The sequence below is a fragment of the Arvicanthis niloticus genome, chromosome 4, assembly GCF_011762505.2.
Source record: "Arvicanthis niloticus isolate mArvNil1 chromosome 4, mArvNil1.pat.X, whole genome shotgun sequence".
In the NCBI taxonomy this organism is placed as follows: domain Eukaryota; kingdom Metazoa; phylum Chordata; class Mammalia; order Rodentia; family Muridae; genus Arvicanthis; species Arvicanthis niloticus.
Window position 1 is genome coordinate 56,967,346 of NC_047661.1, and position 25,133 is coordinate 56,992,478.

The 25,133-nt window shown below is 34.2% G+C and overlaps 1 protein-coding gene across 4 annotated transcripts in view; it reads left to right on the forward strand.

Annotated features, from left to right (window-relative positions):
* Fstl5 (follistatin like 5) overlaps positions 1-25,133 on the forward strand; it is a 575,824-nt gene that overhangs the window by 474,883 nt on the left and 75,808 nt on the right. For all 4 annotated transcript variants that reach the window (XM_034501239.2, XM_076932541.1, XM_076932540.1 and 1 more), the window contains exons 11-12: positions 12,614-12,640; positions 19,888-20,006. In XM_034501239.2, the coding sequence (XP_034357130.1) occupies positions 12,614-12,640; positions 19,888-20,006 (146 nt within the window). The remainder of the gene's footprint in view (positions 1-12,613; positions 12,641-19,887; positions 20,007-25,133) is intronic.

The following is a 25,133-nucleotide window of genomic DNA, read 5'->3' on the forward strand; positions in this document are numbered from 1 at the left end:
GTGGATTCTTATTAACTATGTACAGGGAGGTCAGCTGTACACCCTTGTTTCTTTGACCTATGACTTCTTAACCAGTGACTATGTTTAGTAGGTAGAAATCTCTTTGCAACTATGGACAACACACATATTTTCCATAATTCTTTCTGATTCTGACAAGGATGAGCTGTGGGGGGATGTGCCAGGCAGGATGACTCCTCTGCATCCCTAATTTACAACTACATTCATGTTTTCATATATGCATCACACATGAGTTTTAAATACTAAATATCTCAAGAGACATCTAAATCTTGCATGAATTTATATCCCCAATGGAATGGCCCTTCTCTGTTTTGATCACTGTCTCTCTTTGAGTGTATTTATTCTCATTCCTACCATTTTGAACAGTGAATCTGCTCAAAATGCAAAGAGTAAATAAAGTATTTAGGATTTCCATCTCTAACATGTTATATTGGAAAGCCAATATTTTTCTAAATATATTTTCAGTTCATAAAATTGAAATTATTCTTTAGAAAAAATGTATATTGTCATATTAATAATAGTTATATTAATAATTATTATTATTAATTGTCAAATAAAGAATAGAACCTGTGTATATACCTAGATGCATAGTTCAATTTATTTACTAATTATGATTATATTAGTTTTAATTTTAGAATAATTTCAGGGTTACCTTTCATAATATTGAATGAAATGTCAGAGATAACAATGCTAATATATTAGCAATATGTTACTTTTTTATTATTTGTGATTTCATCATTGAGATAGAGTTGATGTATGGTCTAGCCTCTACTTCCTATTTAGCTGTGATCTTTTTCCTTTGAGCTATATAGTGCAAAGACTATCAGTGTGTGCTATGTGCCTGAAAAAAAAAAAAAAATCCTAATCTCTAAAAGATTTACTAGGGATACAGCAATGCAAGTAATACATGGGAAAGTATTGTACTAAATAAATACATACATAATACAGATGAATACATAACCAAAATGCAAACTTCCCTGTAGTTTTAAGAGGATATTTCAGAGACAAGGAAGCATAAATCTCCCATGCCCTGATTCACATTGAAATACTCCTTACTTTTAAGGAAACATCTATGAAAACCAAAGAGTAGTACCTCTTTACTTTTTCAAGAACAAGAAATGCTGAACAAAATTTCAGGGTGCATGGAGAGCTGTGGTGAAATGTTAATTCAGCAGCAGGGCTGCTTCTGCAAGTAATCACATCCAAGGATATGATCTAGCAGGAATACAGACATGCCACGTACGTTTAGTTCCTCTGGTTGAAATACAAACCTTTAATTTCTCTGGCTGGAATACAGACAACACTTTGTACATACCTTTGATCTCTCTGTATGGAATACTAATGAGCCTTTAATACTTACCTTTATTCCAAAACAATGATGTCTAGTTAGGGGCAGACAAAATGACAAATCAAAGAAATATTTGACAGAATGAGTCAAAAATAGGATAAGCCCAACTCATAAGAATTGACAGAAAAGAGAGACTATTTAAAGAACAGTGAGGGAGAATTGACTTAGTTCAGATTGAGTGGAGAGGGTGGGGATTCAGTTGAGTTAGGTTCAGTTCAGTTTAGTAAAAAGAGTAGTTGAATGTAGGAGGAGCTAAGGTGGGAGGAGTAAAGAGAGGAAAAGGAGGAGTAAGGGAGGAAGAGGAAAAGGAAGAGGAGGAGCTAAGAGATGAGATGAGAGAGAGGTGAGCATGGAGGCAGGTGTTCACATGTCTCTGCCAGTCAAAGGTAGTTGGTAGGTTGGGTATTGAGTCACACTTCTGATTCTATGGGCATCTTGTTATTGATCATTGCCAAATATATAAAGCCTTTGGATTATCTAAGCATTAGAATCTCATTTTTCTACTGGGCCCCTGTGGAAGGTGGGATGGTCTGGGCAATGCCTTGCTGAGACAGTGTGGAAGATTGGCTGAGCCATCTCCCATGCTGTTGTCTCGTGGGTGACAGGGCTGGTGTTTCTGGCTGGCCATTTCTTGCTGTGGTGCACATGTGACCTCTGGCCACGTGTTTGAGCTAGGCAGAGCCACCACAGCCTAGACCATCTGCTTCACCAGTAGCCATTTTAAATAATTACCTCAACAATTGAGTTTGAAGAAATCATTTCAAGGAATGCAAATACATCAGAAGTGAAGAGAAGCCAATTTGAATCAGTCAGCTTAGAGAGGAGTTTGAGCCAGAACAATTGAGATGAACTAGCCAACCAGATCTCAGAATGAACTAGAAAGATTGAAAGTATTCATCAGTAAGTCTTGGAGACTGAAACATTCTAGGCCTAGGTTAGAAGCTGAAAGCTGGAAGCCAAATCTTTCAGGGTCTGGGCTTGTAGAAGATTAGATTGTACAGAGGTTAGAAGCTTCCAGGCCTAGGCCTAGAGATAGTTAGAACTTCTCTTGGCTTACCGTAAACCATGTATTTGTAAAGGTCTTCTTTTATCACTTCATCTGAGGAAAAAAAGTGATTTTTACATTTATAGAATAGATATTTACATTATAGGAAACAGAACTAGGTGTAGGTTGCTGTCACCACTCTCATGTTTGCATCTTTTGTAAATAGCATTGGCCTAAACTTCTGGAATTAATTAGCATATACCTCACCATCACAAATCACACATTAGAGTCATGGTATTACTCTGCATTTTGGTGCTATTTAGAAAAAAAAGATATGTTCTGATTTTTATTGTTTTTACAGTAAGCTCCCTTTGTATTTCATTTTCAAATTTCCATTACAAAAAATTAATTTTATTTGCATAAACTCTTTACAATATCTATAATTTGATTAATATAATATTTATGAGAAAATGGAGGGTTGGGCCTGACTATATAATCCAGTCTCAACTCATTCTTCTGCTACTGCCTACAAAATGCCTGGCTAATTTATATCATATAAATGTCTGTGAATCTAGTTACCCTGCAAATTGTCTAAACTTTAGACTTCACCATTTCCTTATTAATTGGGAGCTGAAAATAAACACATACACAATTTAGTTCAGTAAGAACTTTTATTTTACATAAAATAAAATATCTTCAAAAAACCAATACATTTGCTTATTAACAGTTTTATCTGTTTGGAACAAACATGTTGCTAATGTGTATTCAATATTGAATCAATCATTTTTCCATATTCAAACCCCTCAAATTTAGTTCAGGTTGCATTCATAATAAAACATCATATAACATGATAGCATTATAACCACATAAGACCAGGGTGATAATTCACTGAAACAGAAAATACTTGTAGTAACCTGATCAATTCCTCTATTGGGTTAGAGACTTAAGAGAAAACTCAAGCTAGGGAAGAATCATGAAGCCCATTCGGCATTAGGTTACCTTTGGGATTACCCTGTAATATTGTTACAAAATAATCACTTGTAATTTGCAAGACTAGTTTAAAACAGACTAATAGAGCAGGACTGGAGTAGTTCACATTAAGAAAAGCATAGTTGTATTCTTAAAATACAAACCAGTTTTGTAGTCATTTATTATTGAGACTTTTTGTAAGATTTATCAAGATATGAAGGATTTAATTTCTTTGTTGTGCTGGATTTATACTGTTAATATAACAACTCCTTGTGTGTTTTTATCATTTTGAGTAGGAGTTAGCCTAATTTCAATCTCCATCGTAGTAAAAGAGAGTTTTCTTGGGTGTCCTCTGTTTAATCTCAGGGGAGCCTCTGTATTACACATCTCTGCTCATATACAATAATGTGGGCTCATGGTATACAGTTGCCTTATCTTCTGCTCATCTCCTAACAACTGCTGGGTGTAATGCTAGATTTCAAAAGCTACTACAATTTTCTTTATTAGCTTACTCGGGCTTCTAAGAAGAAAATTAATATTTTTAAAAAGAGTACTTCATAATTCATAAGCATATATAATAATAAGGAACTAAATATTTGTCTTCAGACTTCTCATGTTTGTTTAGTTCACTGTGAACATAAAGCTATCCTCATACCATAAAGAGCCTGCTTTGATGAAGCCTAGGACATCATCTACTAGCAACGTTCTATGTGCTTCTGTGACTCAGGCAAAATTTATGAAGGGATACTATTGGCTGGGGAGGTTCACTTAAATATATTTTGTGTAATGCTCAAGAAAATTTCTTGGCCAACACATTCATTGGCTTTAAGACATTGTCTTAATTTCACTTATTTACTTCTTCCATCAGATTTGAGAAATGCATATACTATTTTACAGTTTTAGATTTAATTGTGACACAAATCAACATCATTGAAGATATTAGTAGAAGTCAATATCTAGTTGATCTGAAACCCTTGACAGTGTAGAGCACAAGCAAACAGCTTGGATGTTTCACATACTTGCAATTATTATTATTGCTCTACATTAAACGATAGGTAAAAGTCACCATTTGAATAAAACTGTAAAAAATATATTCTGTATTTGTGACTTTTAATGAGAAAAACATTTTAGTCATTTCATACTTATCAAAATAATTTAAAATGCAGCATATTTATAAATTACATGCTCAATTTTAGAAGGTACAACTATTTGTTTAATATGCTACTTTACATTTTAGATATTTTATTTCTGGTTAAATTTGCTAAGTTCTTGTTTATAGTTTTATTAAAATATGGTCATTTTCTTTTCAATAATGTGAGGAGTGTGAGGAATATAATATTTGAAGAAAGTATTTACATAGACATAAGTGAAAATGCTTGCTTCGTTGTATACATCATACATGGTAATAATTTTTCTAAAGTCTGTGTGCCTTTAGGAGGTTTCATAGAAAACTCTCATAGTAGATACCAGCATTCTTTATTCCAGAAGCTTTTCTTCATTCTGCTGTCAGACTGAGCTTATTTCATTTTGCTGGATCCTCTCTGTTAAACATCTTTGACACACCTCCTTTGCTGTTGTCCAGATAACAGCTACAGCCAGAGTGTCACTGCTGCTGCTGTTCATTCTTTCTTTATTAATATTTTTATTAATTATTTCATTCGTTTACATCTCAAATGATAACCTACTTCCAGGTTACTCGTCTACAAATCCCCCATCCCACATCTTCCCTCTCTCCCTTCCCCTTTGCCTGTATGAGGGTGCTCCTCTACCCTCCCACTTTCTTGCACTCCACCGCTCCAGCATCCCTTTATGCTGGGGCATCAAACCTCCACAGGACCAAGGGCCTCCCCTCCCATTGATGTCAGACAAGGCCATCCGCTGCTAGATATGTACCCGGAGCCATAGATCTTTCCCTGTAACATTTCTTGGTTGGTAGTCTATTCTCCGGGAGCACTGGGTGTTTCAGCCAGCCAATGTTGCTCATTCTTATCCCCTTCTAGATAAAGCAGCTGGCTTCAGTCTCTTAGTTCAGATGCTACTGTTATGGAAGTATGGATGGCAAAGTGGAGAGATGTAGTAAGGACTACAGAAGAACAATGCAGGGTATTCCTTTGGCCCTCTTTCAACATTCATTCTCTAGGGATACATTTTGAAGTAGTCATCCAATAATAGAAGCATTAATATTTCAAAGGGCATGATAGCAGATGCTATAAACCACAGCCTCTAAATTGTTTAAATTTGTGGGGCAGCACTGCCTTCTTTTTACTCAGTCTTAGATATCAATATTTACTATGCTTAGAAAGTCACCTCTAAAATCCATGTGCAATTTGATTATTAATGTATGCAGATTAAGCCAGACCTGGCCTTGGACATTTTGTGTTAAAATTTCCATGACTGACCTGGACTTGGGCTATTTTTTCCTGCATAGTTTTTCAAGGAGGTTTTATATAGGCAAACTCGATAATGGTTTGCGGAGCTCTACAGCAGGTGTTGTTCTTTCTAATATTAGCTTGAAACTGACCAAGTGTATTTTGGCTCTGTTGAAATTCATGTTTCTTTGATATTCTGTATATTTATGGTCCAAAGAGAAAAGCTTTACCTTTTTTGTTACTAGTGTCAAAACTCTGGATCTGTTCATGTTTGTAAGACTTCTGCCAGAGAGCTATATTGTGATGCTTTCCCTCCTATGTTTGAATTTTAGAGACAGGTAACAGAATAGCTATCAAGTCTCTAAACTCCCTCTGCCTCTGTCTCTTGAGTGCTAAGAATGCAGACATGCCCTGTTTAGAATATTCAGATATTTATTTGTGTTTTAAATGGAACCAAAGGCTTTGCATGTTTTCTGTAAGTCCCCTGCTCAGGAGCCTCTCCGTTATTGCAAACATCCTCAAGTTCCTTGATATTTCAGTCACAAGCAAAACATATTTGTCTTCAAAGATGCTTCTGAATACATGGTTTTGCTTTAAAACATGTATATATCTATACAGATGCAAATATGTTTTATGTATAGGTGTTCATATACACTTACACAAATATATCTATGCCAAGCGCTGTTTTAAGCCCTGTAAAATTTTATCTTATTTTATGCTTGCAAGGCCAATGCTAGCTCATCTGTGTCTCTCACAGTGAACACAGTAGAATTTCTCCAAAAATAGGGTACGAGGAAGTTCTTCATGTTTACTTCGAAATCAGCTTTTGTTTTATAGGACAAGCTTTATTTTTATTTCAGTATAAGCATGGCTTCCTAAATGTGATACCAAATGTACTTTAGTTATTTTCTTGAATCTCTTAATGATTTCAGAAGTCACAATTATATCATACTTCAGGGATTCTATTTCCTGTTGTATAACTGCAATGTTAAGCCAATTTTACTAAACTATAAGTTGTGTTTCCCAGAATGGTGAAACATCAGTTTATTTAATTCACAAGTTTTGAAATTACAATTTGTTCCTTTTTGTACAAAATATCTAATAATCTCTGTTTATCTTTATAAATCATTTTTAAAGGTGTCCATTTTCCTTAAAATTATTTAATTATATTATATTATTTTGAATCTATGTTTTTGTATAACTATATTTGTATCTAAAATTATATTGTTATATAACTATATTAAACACATGTTGAAGTTCACATAAGTAGTATAGAGCTTAAAATACATGTTCAGTAATAAGAAGTGTTATAAATAAATAATGATCTTTTGCAAAATTGTATAGTACATGCAACAGTTTTCGAGAAAGATGCAATATCCTAATTAGCATACATATTAAATAATATCTAACTGGTCTTCTGCTACTGTAATAGTTTTATCTCTTTGTTTATAAGAAGCAGAGATGATCATATTGTTGGATTACAATATACTCTTCTCCAGTACTTCAGTTGTGATATATTTTCATTAGCTTGATCATCTTGAGATTTTTCTATGACACATATGACTTTATAGACAGTATCTTCTAAACAGTTCTTACAATGCATATTTTCTAAGCATTTTATTTTATTTCTCTAATTAGATTATCACTGTGGTATATTTTCAAGATATGTAAAAACAAAAGATGTAATCTGGACTCCTGGCACATGATGGCAGGGTACATAGTCAAGCTACAAGCCAACCTTTCTTCCAATTTATCTACAGTAATTCACAAATACATATTTATTAGTGTTACTATTAACTGAATACCATTAAGCAATCAGTTGAGGATGAATTGTGAAAGCTCGTTCATATTTCCTGACAGTGGTGAAGTCAGAATTTCTGTGTCCAGGAAAGATTGGGTACTAATATTCTGGATTTGTGGGTGTTAGCTAAACAGTATTCATAAATTTTGTTTTCTTATACTTAATACATGTGAGGTCCAAGATGACTTGCTGACCACTCGATAACCTAGTCTTCTATCTTGCTATGCCTAAGCTTAGAGTCACTTGTGCCACTGAAGCAGGGAAGGTCTCAGTTTTATAGGTTGGGAATAGGAGAATGATTTTAGAGCCAAGATATAAGGGCATTTCCTGATAGCTTCAGACAATTCATTCTAGAGGAAGACTTATGCCAGAATAGAAGAATACTTGAATGGTCCTGAGCTGGGGGACAGTGAAGAATTGTTACTACTTAACATCATCCAGCATCAAGTTGCCAGCCTTAGCCATGAGCCTGTTTAGAAGCTGAATTCCCAGCTCATTTCAGTTCTCTAGGTCATAGTGGCTCATGGAAGGATGTTATCAAGGACACACCCATTCCTGCTGATGCCATATAATGCTTTGATGGGCTACTGGCTTGGACCTACTCTCCCACTTTGATATCAAATAATTCATTAAAAGGATTCTGGCCAGGTTCTGTCAATCCATACTGATGCCACACTACATTTTTCAACCCAGTAAGTTAGACATTTTTTGGAAACAGCATGATATAGTTTTGTATTTTGTATGTTTACTTAGAGGTAGTGAGTGCTATTTATGTTGTTGCTTTCAATGCTTTTTTAAAATTTGTCTTTATTATTATTTAATATATTTTTACCATCTAGACTTTATCCTCCTCCAGATGTACCCTCTGACCACATTCCATACCTCCCCACCCCCAGTCTCCCAGAGGATGTCCCATCTCCCTTATCCTATCCCACCAGACCTCGTCACTATCTGGGGCTTCAAGTCTCTTGAGGTTAAGATGCATCTTCTTTGATTGAGTCCAGACCCAGAAGTCCTCTGCAGTATATGTGTTGGGGGCCTCATATCAGCTGTTGTATGCTGTTGTATGTTGTTGGTGACTCAGGGTCTGAAAGATCTCACGGGTCCAGGTTAGTTGAGAGTGCTGGTCTTCCTATAGGGTAATATTCCTCCTTAGGTTCTTCCAGCTTTTCCCTTATTCAAGAGTTTGAGAAAAGGAGGTCCAGTGACAGGTCAAAATTGGGATCCAGGTCAAGGGGAGGCCCCACAGCCTGTCACTATGACTGATGCTATGGAATATTCCCATAAAGAGACCTATCATGACTACCCTCCGAAAGACCTAACGAGCAGCTGAAAGAATCAACTTTTTTTTATTTTAAAATGTCTGTGACTCTAAACTGACATTATGTAGTGGTCAGAATGGATTTTTACTCAGTGTCTTGAGAGCCTTGATTCTTATTCAGTATCTTGAAACCCTATATTAGACAATCGGTGATTTATACCTTCTCCTGGTGTCTCTCTTGGCTTGCATAGACTCATTTTCCAGGGTCCAGGTTCCACCTCTCACTACCATCACTTATAATTTTAAGGTGTCTCTTCTCTCTACTATCTAGTTACTGACATAGTTTCTTGTTGCCATTACTACCAGCCTTCACCACAATAATTGGGTTATTCCATCTCTTCACTTTAAACCTTGGTCTACAATTTCCTGGCTAGATTATGATCATCTTCCAGTAGACACACTAGCTACTCCAGCTTAGTCTGTTATGATAAGACACAGGCTTGGACTCTAGGAACTGGAAATTTCTTTCATTCAGAATTTTAAAAAAATTAGTTTCATTTAAATGTATCTTTTAATCAGGCATGTGGAAAGCAATGAACTTGACATAGGTAATATAATTTGTAGAGTAAAAATAGGATTTAGAAATATCTCATTTCATTTCCCACATGTACATTCAACAAAATTTCATGACCTATAATGCTAGCCATACATATTTTTAGATACATAAAAATTTTTATCTTAAGCTCATCTTTTTACATTTGCTTGGTAATGGAAATGTTAAGTCATTTTCTTAAATCTAAAAGGAAAACACACAATAAGACATTTAGCTTAAATGTTATGCTCACATAAATGCACTTCATCAAAAAAGTGTCTTTCAGCTATAAAATGAGTGAGCTTTCAGAAGAAGAGAAAGGCAAGGAACAGAAATCCTTAGTTGAAACCCAGACAGTTTAAATAGGCATAGACAAAGCAAACAGCTGCTGTGTACTCTGGTACAGTGTTATGTCATTAACTGTCTTACTATTGTTGCTTTTATTATATTTTAACCCTACTAATGTATTTCCTTATAGAGCATATAAATACAAGGCCCATCACTTTAAAGCGAATCCCAATTTCCTAATATACAAAGTAAGGTGAATCAGTAAAATAAAAAATAATAAAATGTGATTGCATGGTATCTGTCCTATTGATCTGCATTTTCAATAGAAGACATTTATTATCTTTGGATGTAATCCTGTATTCAAGTTATTTAGTAACTAATTATTGGACTGTGAAGTTTATATTTTTTTAAAAAAAATATTTTCAAGGGATTAAAACTAATAAATTTTATGTCATATTATAGAGTAAGTTAATTCTTTAATAAGCATATGTGAATAGCAGTTATTTAGTCTAAACTATTACTAGACAGGGCAGCTTTAGGTAACATACGATATTTTATAATGAGAGGAATAAAATTATTCATCACAAATTTGCTAGTTGATGAACTCTGGTAGAAAATTCAGGAAGAAATAACATTGAGTGTAAGAGTTTGTTTTATAAAAAGAATGTCATGGGAGCCCATATGTGCTGAAATGGTGGCTCAAAAGGTAAGAACACCTGCCAGAACCCACATCAACACAACCATTTCTAATTCCAGGTCTAAAGCTATGGATGCCCACCTTTGGCCTCTGGGCGTACTTACTTTACATGCTACACATACACATGCTACCTCAAGTTCACTGCCTCCCACATGCCTGATTAAATAATTTATCTGTAGATGGAAAGAGGCAATTCTTTGAGTTTATTGTTAGAGTGTTTTCCATATTTTATTTAGAAAGAGCTGCTTCTATGAAGGTGCTCCCTTTCCCACCCACGTATTCCTACCTAACTGTCCTGGCATTCCCCTACACTGGGGAATTGAGCCTTCACAGGACCAAAGGTGTCCACAAATTCGAAAAAGAGCAAGAACATGATTATGAAAGAGTTTGGGGTGAGAAGGGGAAATGGGAAAGTAATGTAATTATAACCTAAAAATAAAATTTTCAAAACCTATAAAAATACCCACAATACATGGAGAAATATGTATTCATGGAATTAGCTAAATAAAAGAACAAATGTCATAGAAATCATATATACACCTTACCTATGTAATACATATATTTTTATGATTGACAGAAGTTTGTGGAGCCATGTAACCTTGTGCTGTCCTCTAATTTAAGAAATATATTTAGATTTATAACTAATAAAAAGTAAAATAACGTTTAAATGGTAGAAATCTATATTCTGAAACTTTACACAATGGAATATCTGAAGAATAGCAAGATATGCTAATATAAAGGAAGATGTATGGCACAAATTTTTAATTTCATATTACATACTCATGAATGGATCAAAAATACTTATCTACTTATGTATATTTCATACAAACATTGAAAAAACCTATGGCAATATGTGAAAGGGAGGGATCTTGGCTATTTGATGAGAATAATTAGAGTGAAAGTGATCTTTTATACACATTGTGGTAATCAATCATAAGGGGTAGGTGCTAAGCACCAACTCTGACAGAGTTCTGCACTTCTAATAATTGCTATGTGCACTTTTAATGTATATAACATCTAAACACTATATACAATATAACATATATAAAATATTCAGAGTCCAAGTCTTGAAAGCTAGCATACATATAATAAGCATAGTATTTCACATTTTGTATAACAGGAAATCATCAATATGCTTTAGTATTCATGGGGGAACAACAATTTTTAGTATCTTCTAGTTATTGAAGAAGAATATGAATTTTTCATCATTTACTTTTTATTTTCCTACATTACTTCCATGTGTGACAAACGTTATGCTTACTTTTACTGAATGTTTATGATAACATAACTCTTACTTCATACAGAATGCATTTATTAGTCAAACAAGCTGGCTCATAGCTGTAATAACAGCATTTAAGTATACAAGGCAAGAAGACTACTGAGAATTTGAGGTCGGCTTGGTCTACCTGATCAGTTTCAGGTCAGCCAGGGCTACAGTGTGAGACGCGAGTTCAATCCATCAAACAAACAAACAAATACTGACAAAAATGTATAATTTGGGCTCCAAAAATGTGTTACTTTGATTAAAGAAAAATGAAACGGTCAAAGCACTCAGATAATAATTCTATGTGCCAGCAATTTTTGTTATTTAACCCTTTGTTTAATTTATATTATTTAGTCACAAAAATGTAAAGACTGAATTTGTAATTATAGAAGTGAACCACAATTTTTATTATTATAAACTCTACTAATAGTTTAACTGTTTATTGATTTAGTCTTTGTTTAGTATTTAATAATCCTATTATTCACAAATAATAAGTGTGACCTGAAGTTAGCAAATGTTTTTACATATAGTGTCATTTTGCCTGGTTTAAAACAATGAATGCATGTGTTACATAAAAATATATACAAACTGTGTTGAGAATACATTATTTTCCATAAATCTGCTTCATTACAGGTAGTTCATGTTTTAGGAATATTTTATCTATTGTAGAAACTTGGGAAATAACTTTTTTGTTTACTTTAAACAGTTAACCAATTCAATGGTTTTAACTACCAACATTTTCTCTAAATGTATACCTAAAATCTAACTTAAATGTTCTAGTTTTAAATGAAATAAAAGTGTTCTTAGGCCATTCTAAAGTCTTTGTTCCAAAATGTAGACTGTTCCAAAACTCACCTCCTGTTGAACTGTGGAAGGCCTGCAGGAACCCCACATCACTTACACATGATTTTGTCTTTTATACCCTAGAATTTTAACCTTATTAGTAGTTATTCATATCACAAGTCAACTAACTTTAACTGATGTAGTTTTTTTATTCTCTTTCTTTTTTGGCATGCTGCAGTAGCTAACATATTATGGAGAGAAGAAGGTACTAAGTTCAATTAATTTTTATGTTGTTTTGGCTTTTTTGCTTGACTTTTACTATATTTACAGATGATCATTCATTTCAATATTGATTCAATTTTATTTGAGTGTACTACAGTCTTTAGTGTAATATTACATGGGATAGAAAAAGAGCTCAATGGTTGAAGGCCCCTAAAACCAAACTCGATGACCTAAATTTGTTCCCTGGTGCCCTTGTGGTTGAAAGAAAGTATGAACTTCTATAGAGTCCTTTTGGCCTCCTTCTGCATGCTGTGATACCTATCCCCCCCCACCCATCCTTACAGTAAATGTAAACATAGTAATTATTATTTAATGTCAGTTTTATTTATTAATGATAGTCAAACTCTTCCATTATAGAAGTTTTAAAAGTTTAAAAGTAGATCAAGACAGTAAAATCAATCATAATTACTATAGTTTTCATTGCAAATCTTGGTTAAGTTTAAATAAGAACAATTGTTCCTTCATCAGATGTGGGGTTACTGAAATTCATTTTTCCCAATCTGTAGTTTTCCAAAATGTGGATGCTTCAGTTCTACTTAGAAAGGGGAACAAAGTAATCAAGGGAGGGAGAGACCAGGAAGGGAGAGAGAAGAGGGAGGGAAAAGGGAGACAGGATTAGGTATGGGAGGAGACTTGGGAAATGTACAGAGTTAGGAAATTAAAGAGAGATGTGTAGCAGTGTGGGAGAAGGAATTAGGGGTAGCCACTTGAAAATCCCAGATGCTAGGGAAGCAAGAGGTTCGCAGGACCCAAAGGGGATGACAGTAGCTGAAATAACCAAAAAAGGGGAGATAGAACCTGTAGGGATTGGACTACCCACCCATTTAAAAACAATTTAACCCAGAATTGTTCCTGTCTAAAGGAAATGCAGGGACAAAGAGTGGAACAGAGAGAAAATTTAAAAAATGAAGAAAAATAACAATTTTCCAATTGTCTTATGAAATTAAAATTTTATTATATATTGAAATGAGTTACTAAGTTGAAGGATAATTTAAATACAGTTTCATTCCAGAGCACAGGCCTACCACTTGGTATAAGTTTTCATATTTATTTCTGAAATAAGTATAACTTTTACGCTGCTCTTTGCTTTTTAACAGTAGTCTGAATTGAATAAATGGTATACAATAAAACTTAGGACCACAAATTTATTGTCCCCTTCACTTAGTCATAAAAACTGTGGACAATAGACTTCAGTTGCCAAGGAGAAGGATGAGAAGGCATTCTGACTTTCACTTAGTCTCTTCAATAGTTCTTTGTGATCTTCTTTACTAATGGATTTTGAAGCAGTTCTGTGACTGTGTACCCCTTTTATTCATCTTGAATATTTCACCTTTAAATGTACATAGCTCAATTATGTTGAAATCAGCATTGACATGTTTTTTTACTGTGTATTTATACCATATTTCTTCTTCAAAGCAAATGAATATTGATCTAGACATTAAAAAGTTTATTTCAACTCATCATTCTGATGGAGAGCATAGTATCTACAGAGCAGATCATCAACCACAGATCTGGGTCTGGTAGTTGACTATTGCGAAGATTAAATGAGCTGTTCTCTCTTTGCTTAGCCAGCTACTTAATGCTCATAGCATGTCACACATGCTGGGCACCCCTCTTCAAATCTGTGATATGCAAAGCAACTTACAGTGTATAAAAATCCATATTTTAACTTTTATAAATATCACCATTATTAATTTTTAATAACCAGTGCACAATGGTAATATAATACTAATATCAAAATTGTTAACCAACTAGTTTATTTGAGACATTAAAAGGCAGCTCTAGTAGTAGTGAGGTAGTTCACTCTTATATGCTACTACTGTCTGGAAAAGTCTTGACATCATCACTCCTACAAGTGTTTACAGTAAAAAATGAAAGAATAAGCAGGACATCTTTCTCTTTTATTCTTGGGACTGAACCCAGGGATTTATATGTAAGAAAGTCTTACTTTTGGTAAACAAAATATAAAAGCATTATTTTCGTATACTCATATAATTGTTCTCAGTGTCTTACAACTGAGACACAACTTTCAGTTCTAGCTGAAAATAATCATGACACAAATAAGGTTAACATAACATAACAAAAATATAAAAACAAATATTTTAGGCAGGGCTGGAAATAGTGATATTCATGTTTAAGCTAAATATATCAAGAGCTTTGCATATATAATCTGTATATATATATGAAAATATATATTTATAGATGCTGAATATAGATAGCATTAAGTAATAAATATTTCATAAATGTTTAAATGCAGTGAGACATATTTGATTACCAAATCATCATAGACTTTAAGTTGTTATGGACTGTTTTTTTTTATATAAATTATAAGGTCATTTGACAGCTTAATTTAGAAAAATTATTCCCACAAGATTCCTGACTCTATTAACTTCAATATGCACCCAACATCCAGAAATGACTCAAATCATATAGAAACAAAATTCATCACATATATGATGTTGATAATTAATAGCAGAGTTAACAGGGCACAGAAGTTACTCTCTCAGTTTTCTATCTCCAGATTCTAGATACAAGTACTGACTCTAGTGCATGAATATTGTATTGAATGTTCAGAATAGATTAGAAATACTTTCTGCTTATACAAGTGCTTGAAATTCTTTCTATGTCTTCTATAACTTCTGTAGAGAAGGAAAACAGAGTACAGAGGAATAAGGAAATCACAAACTAATTTCTAGAGTCACTATACACAACATGAATAGTGATTGATTTGGGAAAGACATGATACATGTGTTTGTCTTCATCAACATAGAGAAAAGAAAATAAAAACAAAGAGGTTATTGAAACTAGCATGACAGAAATTTTTATGAAATTCTAGGGTGTTTGTAATGTGCTCCAGTACTGGACACTCATTAAAATACAGTGTAATTAAAAATTGTATGATTATTCTTTTTTATGTGTATTCTTTTTTGAGAATTTAGAAATTTTTATTCTAAGTGGATATAATTTAAGTTCTTTTTTCTTTATTTTTATTAGATATTTTCTTCATTTATATTCTTAATCTGAGAATCAAGACTGCTTCACCTTTACAGCAGTATGGATCATTTGCATATATTGTTTCTAATATGCATTTACACATTAGTACTTGATGCTGAGGATATGTAAGTTCACTTGTTTGAGTTACTTATGAAGCCTAGGGTATCATTATGTTTGAGCGTTACTTAGCATGTACACAGACTCTTATGAGTCCTAGAATTCAAAAAAAAAAGGAAGCCAAAAGTTTTCTAAAGAACATATCATTGTTTTAAATATTATACTTTCAAAAGTAATTAGCAGAATTAAAATACTTTCGATTTTCAAATATTTTTATGTTGCATTTAATAGCAGCTTTTAGCTTACTTAACTATTTGTGAATCAAGTTGAGACAATTCAGATGACATCGCAGGCTTGTAACATTCAAGAACAGCACACCACTTATGTAGAATAATAAGAATGGCATTTCCTCCATTATAAACATGGATAGAACACTCTTGATTTATTCTTAAGTGACAGAGTATAAACACATTCTACAAAAAAAACAAAACTAAAATTTTATTGGGTTCATGAATTTTGGGGGAAAATGATATAAAACTGGATATTATAGGGAAGGCAGAAGGTTAGCCTAGAGTGAGATGCCGAATTAGGTTCAAGGGAAAATGAATATAGTGATGAATTGACTTCTCACCTACATTGCCAGTCATGTCCTGGAGAGATAGTATCAGAAAAATCTTAACTGTTTTTTAAATATTACTGGGTGCCAATCATTCTGCTAAATCTGTGCCTTTTGATCTCATTTAATACTAATACCTGTGTGATATAGTTGTGACTTCTAAATTGAATATGGGCAATTGTCACACAATTATCATTCTTTGCCAAAATTACGAGTGTTTTCATGATGATTTCATAACCCAATGGGATTATTTTTCTCCTGGAAAAAATTAAAATGAACAAAACAAAGTAAATACCTGTTGATGACATTTATTTATATTTCATTTGTGACTAGCATTATGCAGCATATTTATGATTTTTAAAATTACTGGTGTGAATTCATATTTCAAAGGTTAAAAAGCAGACTTTCAGGCTTAAATGTGTGACTTGGATAAATTGGTGTTTTAAAGGACAGTTCAACTCAGAAATTGAGAAATCCAGTAACTCAGAGTGGGAAGCCCCTGAGTATGCTGTGCAAAAAAAAAAAAAAAAACAAAAAAAAAAAAAAAAAAAAAAAAAAAAAAAAAAAAAAAAAAAAAAACAGAATAAAAAAAAAAAAATTGGAGAATCTAGAAAGGCCAGAATGGAAATAGTTCAAGAATATTAGGAGATCTTGATGATAACTAGTTGTCTGTACCAAACATGTGGCAGTTCATGATGGGAGTCATCAGGAGAAACTCAAGGAAGAGGGTTAGTCATTCTCAACCGAGAGAAGCATTTTAAAAAATACCAAGTGTATTGGTGCCTGCACAGCTCAGATAGACAAGACAGCATGATTCTGTTATGTTTGATTGTAAATTTCAATAGTAATATGCAGGAACTGATAATAATAAATTGATAGTTATTAAAGTATAGCATTTATCAATCCAGATATTATTTACATGTAGGCTTTACTGATACAAATAAAATTATGGGACAAATAGCAGTCTACTTTTCAAGCCTTATTATGTGTATATAGAATTTATATTCTGCTATGCACAGCTATACATGTAGCTTAAAGCTGACTAGTAGTGAATTATTTCTTGTGATTTTTCTGTGACAAATGTGACTGCTATGTTGGTCTTGTCATTTCTCTACTGTTTAGGAATATCCTCTCTTAATGAGGTATTCTATGGAACTATAATTATCAGATCATTGTTGAAAAAATCTAGAATCATTTTAATCTGAAAGAGCTAATACATGAAGTTCACATATAAACATGCTATATATAAAAACCAAAAATGTCAGACTTAAACTTTAAATTCTATTTGCCTCCTGCTAATGAAAATAGAAAAATATAATTCTACATGTCTAAAATTTATCATTTTTATTTAGTAGCAGTTGATTTATAGCATAAAATATGACTTAAGTTCCATAGACAAATAGTCGTATAAAGTAGGAAATTGTTTTGTTCCTCCATGGATGTGAAACCAGAGACTGGTCTGATAATTTCCTAAATTGACTCAGAGTGTTGTTTTGTTAAAAGTTAGATGAATTACTTTAGACTTTATAGATGAATTGAAAACTTAAAATTTTTATCCAATATTTGGCCTTTTAATTTATCAAGGTTTAAGTATCACCCCTCATCTTTCAAAGAACATGTGAAATATAATTGAAAATATTGACTTAATAAATTATTTTTGTATTGGTTATTTTATTTATTTACATTTCAAATGTTATTCCCCTTCCCAGTTTCCCATCCTTAAACCTCCTATCCACCCTCTTCCCCCTGCTTCTATGAGGGAGCTTCCTCACCCACCATGTACTCCCACCTCACTACACTAGCATTCCCCTATGCTGGGGCATCAAGCCTCCATAGGATCAAGGGTCTCCTCTCCCATTAATGCCAGATAAGGCAATCCTCTTCTACATATGCAGCTAGAGCCATAGGTTCCTCTTTGGTTGGTGGTTTAGTTCCTGGGAGCTCTGGGATGTCTGGTTGTTTGATATTGTTGTTCTTCCTATGGGGTCACAAACCCTTTCAGCTCCTTCAGTCCTTTCCCTAATTCCTCCATTAGGCTGCTCATGATCAGTCCAATATTTAGCTGTGTATATCTACATGTGTATTGGTCAGATTCTAGCAGAGCCTCTCAGGGGACAGTTATACCAGGCTCCTGTCAGCAAGTGCTTCTTGGTATCAGTAATCGAGATTTGGTGTGTGCAGATGGGCTGGATCCATAGGTGGGACAATCTCTAGAAGCAAACAATATAACTGAAAAAAGAAACTGGCTGCCTAGTCTTAGAGAAGGAAAGTCCACGGGTTTAGAGCTAAGTATGTTGAATATATGCTGGGACTGAATCAAGAAAGAGAAAAGATTGCATAAATATGGGCTCCCAGAACTGGTTTGTATGATCCCAGGACAGATGTGAACGAGAATGTTAGAATCCAGGACTGGTATGTACTTTCTCAGAACAGATAAGCCTATACAGATTTGTATACTCCCAGACACATGTATGTGAAGATATGGGAGATACCGGTCAGGTGTGTTTGTTTCCAAGACAGTTGCACATGAGGATATAGCATCCTTAGATATATATAAATTCTCCATGGTCATGTGTACATGAGAACCTGGGTGCTACTGGACAGGTGCACCCAGGTGGATATATACATCCAATATAGTTGTTTATTAATATGTGTGGCCTATACTACATGTATGTACTTTCTTGGAACAAATGAGAAGTTGTCTGTACTTGGGAGACCTGTACAGGTTTGTATTCTTTCAAACAAATGTGCATAAGGATATGGAAGACCTGGGAAAATGTATACGCTCCAGTTGCAAGTGTTACTTAGGATGTGGTAAGAGCATCAGCGTTTAGACTTCTGACTTCACTCCTGTATTAAGTGGCATCCTTTCAGCTTCCTGAACTTCTTGATGTGGATTTACAAAAGAAGAAGATATTTTATACCAATCACTCAGATCTTTCGTAGACAAAATTTAAAATGATTATTTTTAAAATTTAACAGGTTCTTGTTTAGAAAATTTAATTAGCTTACTTCAGATTGAAGAATTAAGACTTTCAAAGCTGTCAAATTAAAATTGGATATTTAAAACACTTGTGCAGGATGTTTAATGGTTATATATTCTCCAATATCTAGTACATTTTGCCCTTTCTGTTTCTAAAAGTCTTTATACACAGTGACCTCCCAAATGAGTAAAATCTCATTCTTTATAGGGAACTATGATAAATACTACCGTGGATTTTTTTTTCATTAGTGACTTTTACCCCTTAACTAATACCTACATTAATTAAAGATTACTTTTTATATTCTCTGTGTCAAAAGGTTCATAATTCCATTAGTATTTATTTGAAGGCAAATGAAATATGGACTGATTTACACAAAGTGATCCAGTTCACTGCAGATCAGGAAGACTCAGATAATGTCTCTATGTGTCTCATGCAAGGGGGGTCCCCGTCATTTGTTTTACTAGCATTATACAACTTCTTAAATGTATGCCTGCCAGCGAGTTGATGGGCTCTGTGCTGCTGTTGTAAATGTTTCTGATAATTCTGTTTTGAAGTTTTGAAATGTGTTTTACTCTCAAGGTCTGGGAATTGGGAACATGTTCTATGTTTTTTATGAAGATGGAATCAAAGTGATACAACCCACGGAATGTGAATTTCAGAGACACATTAAGCCCAGTGAAAAGCTCCTTGGATTTCAGGCAAGTATCTGAAAAGTTACTTTGCAGTTTAAAGAAAGTAAAGTAAAATTATATCTTGGAAAGTCAATGAAGCCTATAACTATGTATAATTTGTGATAGAAGAAAATTCAAAGTCTATAATACCTCTATGATTTCATGAAGCTTTTATATATGAGAACAGAAATAAGAACACATCGTACAGTTTTAATACTTTTTGTTTTAAAATGGGTTTGATAACATGAAAGTTCAACAATAACACACTATAACTTTGTTGGGCTTTTTAATTTAAAACATCTCCAGATTACGAGGACAGCATTTCTTTAACAGTAAAAGAAAACTGAGCATAAATAATTTTTGTAATGTATATATTTTAGAATATGAAACACTAACTCATTTTATATATCTTTGCCACACAAATTTATACACATACTAAATATTCAAAATGTGATTATTTTAAATGTAATGAATACACTTTCCTGATACCCTTATTTAAAGTTGACAAGACCATGGCATGTTACTAAAGAAGACATTTAATGTCATGGTTTAGAACTTTGTATTAAATCTTCATCCAGCCTATCAGAGACCAGTGGTACATACATGGATACTATGTATGAAGAAAGCAACTCACAGATGAAAGCAATGCCCTAGAATGAGAAGCATTCATAAATGGGAAACAGAAAATACTGAATTAAGTAATTATTTATTACATGAAGTATTTTTTTCTTTGCTTGAACATAGAAAACCTGGTTATTACAGTATTGTGTGCATGCGTTGATATGGTCCTTCACAAATTCAGGTTTCTAATTATTAAGTAATTTTATGTGGAGATAGAAAAGTATAATACATGATGACAATGTTTCATTAGGGACATTTGTCATTCTGAGTCTATCTCTGTATTTCTGCCTCTCTAACTCTGTCTGCCTCCTTCTGTCTCTCTTTCCCTCTGTCTCTCCCAGTCTCTCTCCTTCCCTTCCTTTTCTTTCTTTCTTCCTTCCTCAGTCTCTCTTCTTCCATTCATCTTCTCTTTGCCTTTCTGAACATAAATTTATGACAAAATATTGATTCTGAGAATTGAGAGCTAAGGGCTAATGTATTAAGTTTGATATCAGTAGAACTGGCCTACAGTAGACCATGTAGGTGAGAGTAGATGTGTTGGTTAGAAACTTCTGTGGGTCAGGTTATCAGACTAGAACCTGAAATCAGTGTGATTGCAGTATCTTGAGTATATATTTTACTGCAACTAGAAAACTCCCTCTAGAGTTCAATGTTACAATCTTGAGATAGAATTTTATCTTTCTTGAGACACATAAGTTTTGGCACATATTCACCAGACTGAAGATGCTGCCTCACCTCCATAAACACCTTCACTACATCTTTATTAGGATTTAGACAAGCATTTGGATACCATGGTGCAGCCATGTGTATAAAGGAGGCAGATTTCACTTCTGTTTCCTTTAGTGCCTGACAAGGTACAAATTCATTATGAGCTGCTGTACATCAACATGGTCAAGCAGTACTAGTAAAACAATATTTAATTATTTATTTATATTAATCATTCCACTTGTTTATATCTCAAATGATATCCCACTTTCCAGTTACCCCTCCACCAATACTCCATCCAACATCTGCTCTACCCCCTCCCTTTTGCCTAGTAAAACAATTTAACAAATGATCATTACTTGAACCCTTGGCTAGTCATTCTCTTTTGTATAAATTTAAAGGGGAATACATCTTATTTCTTCCCTAATTTAACATCAATCCCTACTTTTCAATTTCACCAAAAACAGTGTTTTTCTTTTGTTATTTGTCAGAAAACTTATCAAGAATAATTTTTACTAAGATTATAGGAGATAAATATAATCTCAAGTGCCTATTAATTTATGATTATAAGGTCTGAGGTACTGTTTGAATATTTGAAAGCATTTTTGGAGTAGAGAAATTAAACCTATCTTATCTGATCTTAGAGGATAACTCTCTTGGATATAAGCTGTGGTGGAGAAATCTTTTGGAATCATTTTTCTCATGAATAAAGAATAAACATCGATATGATATTTTTCAAAGTCGTTTTTAACATTAAGATAGTAACAGTTCAGTTCCCAACACAGAGTGTGGATCACTGGAGTGTAGATAAGAAATGATACACTTCAAATCTTCCATCAAATTTTTCAAAAGGTGCTGTTTGCTTGCTCTAAATAAAAATTCAATTTTGGTGCAATGTCAGCTTACATTAGGTTTCTGACTTTGGGAGAGTTGTTGGCAAAGATTCACTCAGTGAGCTGTGCCTTTCATCTCCTAGTTTGATTTTTGCCCTTTGTTTTATATCTCTGATAGGCAGGACTCTTGCTATATTTATACTAGCTGTATACACAATTTTGTCTTGTCAGGGTGGGTATGATTTTCAAGTAAATATATTTCTCTTCCAGGATAAGAGATTAAGGTTGTAATGAAATAAGTTTGGAAAATGTTTAAACTCTTCAGATTCCTAACTTTCCACTCTTTGGGATTTCAGTCTCACTTACCACCCATATGGACTATAAAGTCAATGCTAGGGCTTACCAAGGTAGCTTTCTTTGGATCCAACTGATGGTCTTGACAAAAACCAGGGTATTACTCTGGCTGGATACTCTGCTACCTTTTACAACAATGGCCCATATCTTGCTATGCTTCTCCATTGTGGAGCACAGCCAGAAAGTTCTATTTCTGCATTTAATCCCTACTTAAAGCCTTCTGAGGAGCAAAACCTTTTGCAGCACACTGGGCATGAATCTCTGATTCCTATTTTAGCTTATGAGCTTCTTCACTTGGAAATCATTTTCCCTTGAGAAATCAACATTGGTACTCTATTAGAATTGTATGTGTACCTAGGAATAGAAGATCTTTAGTGAGCAAGATACCTGGGTGCAAGATTGATACAAGTTAGCACAGGAGCACAGCAGTTTTCTCTGCAGTGCTCTTACTAACTTTCCTGGCAACAACTTTAATTTCCCTTTACTTTTTGTTCTGCTTCTAATCCAACTATTACTTTTCAATCTGTGGTATTCCAAATACTTGTTTAAACATAATCTCTCATATGTGGTGTGGACAAATTTCTTCCAGGCATATACAGTGAGCAGCCCTCTGAATTTCACACTTCTGTGCATTCCAGAAGCACAGTGCAAACCCTTGGACATTGCTGTCTCTGTGGGGAACTGTTCAAAAGGGCTTCACTCGCAGAACTGTGCAGTGGTGGGAGTGTAAGCTTTTGTCCTTTTGCTTGCTCTTTGACACCATGCAAATAACTTCTTGTGGAGAGTAATATAAACACCTTCGAAATAGTCCTCCAGAGATTAGTATCTAGATTTCAAAAGAAATACGTTTATGAATTTGTTGTTTGAAGTTCTAGTTGTAATATCTTCTGAGGTTTCTTAACATACCAGCTGTTGACAATTTCTGTTCTTTGCTTCAGTTGAACAAATGCTCAAAATGTGGTGAACTTTGAAGGAGGGAGCTTTAGAGCATGTAGCAGTGTCTTGATGGAACTGTGCAGTTTTGTGTGTGTGTATGTGATTTGGATCCCTCAAGGTTGTAGAAGACAGCATATTAAGGACTTTTCAATGAACTATCCATAACAGCAGCCAAGTTATTTTAATGATTGAGAGCAGAATAATTAGTGTGCCCAAGAGTCATTTAATATTTCACTAGGTGGGTTTTAAGGGTAGAGATGTTATGTAATCAAAACAGTATTGATACAGATATTCTGCCTCCTCATCTACAGTCCCACATGGCACATTAAACACATGTTTTTGTCCTTGGAATATAAGATGTTTTGAAATATCACTATTAAATATTTTATATTTGCATGTTTTAACAACTAATCATTTTTGTTTAACAATACTTGTTATTGTTTTAGAAATGTACTGAAAACTATATCAGTTTATCAAACCATTTGAGTTATTCTGAATGAAAGGGAAGCATAATTCAGCAAACTGACAATTAAAATCTTATTTTATTAATGATTGAATTAATAGATATTACAAAATTTTTTTCAGTGATGAAAATCAAATTTCTTTATATGCTTTGTAATATTTTTCCAATGTTTTTTTCTTTTGATACTTATTTTATATCATATTAATACTTATAAGACATTATCCTTAATACCCTAGACATTATACCTTCTTTTTTTCCAATATTTTTTTATTGACTTTACATCCTGATCACATGTCCCATTCCCTCCTTTCCATCCAGTCCCACTCTAAGAAATATCTCAACTAATTTCTCCTTCCTATTGCTTTCTCCAATTGCTTGCTCCAATTGCTTCCTCCAATTACCCACTCCTGTTGTCTTCAGAGAGAGGGGAAGATGTATCTAGTCCCAGAAGACTAGATACATCCTCTTTCACATTGAGGCCCAATCAGGCAATTCAGGTAGGGGAAGGAAATCCAATGGCAGGGAACTGAGATCATGACATGTTGGGGTCCACACTAGCCCCACATTGGGGCGGCCAAAATAAATGTTGCAGCCCAGGCAAAATGTTGAGGCCGGGGCCGACCCACGTTTGGGCGGCCACTGTATCCTGGCCCGAGCTGCTGCTCCAGTCTGCGGGTCAGAGTTCAGCAAGAGTGAGGGTGAGGGCAGACTCAAAGAATGGAGACCAGACATGGTGTGATTCAATCCCGTTTATTCTTCAGTCTCTCTTCCTCTAAGTGTCTCCTGCTGTGTCTCCTCTGTCTGCTGTCTCTGATTCTCTCTCTATAGTCTGAATTCTGGTTCTGTCTTCTATAGTCTGAATTCTGATCTGTTCTGTCTCTGCCTTTTATATGTCTCACTTCTAAGCCACACCTCTAAGTTACACCTTTAATCATGCCCTTAGGTCTTGTCTCTAACTCTGATCTCTATACTTCTAAGTCATACTCTTAAGTCACACACCTTTAATCTCACACACCTTTAATCTCTCGCACCTTTAATCTCAAGGTATCTAAACTAAGATTATCGAAGTGTGCTCAGGTGTTGTAGGCTATTGTAATCCAAGTTTCATGTCAGGGTATATGGCTCAAGATGGCTGCAAAGCTGATAGCCGCTTTCTGCTAAAAGTCGCCCCCCAACAATGACAGCCCCTTCTCCACTTCTTAGGGGGACCGTATGAACACCTAGCTGCAAATTTGCTACAAA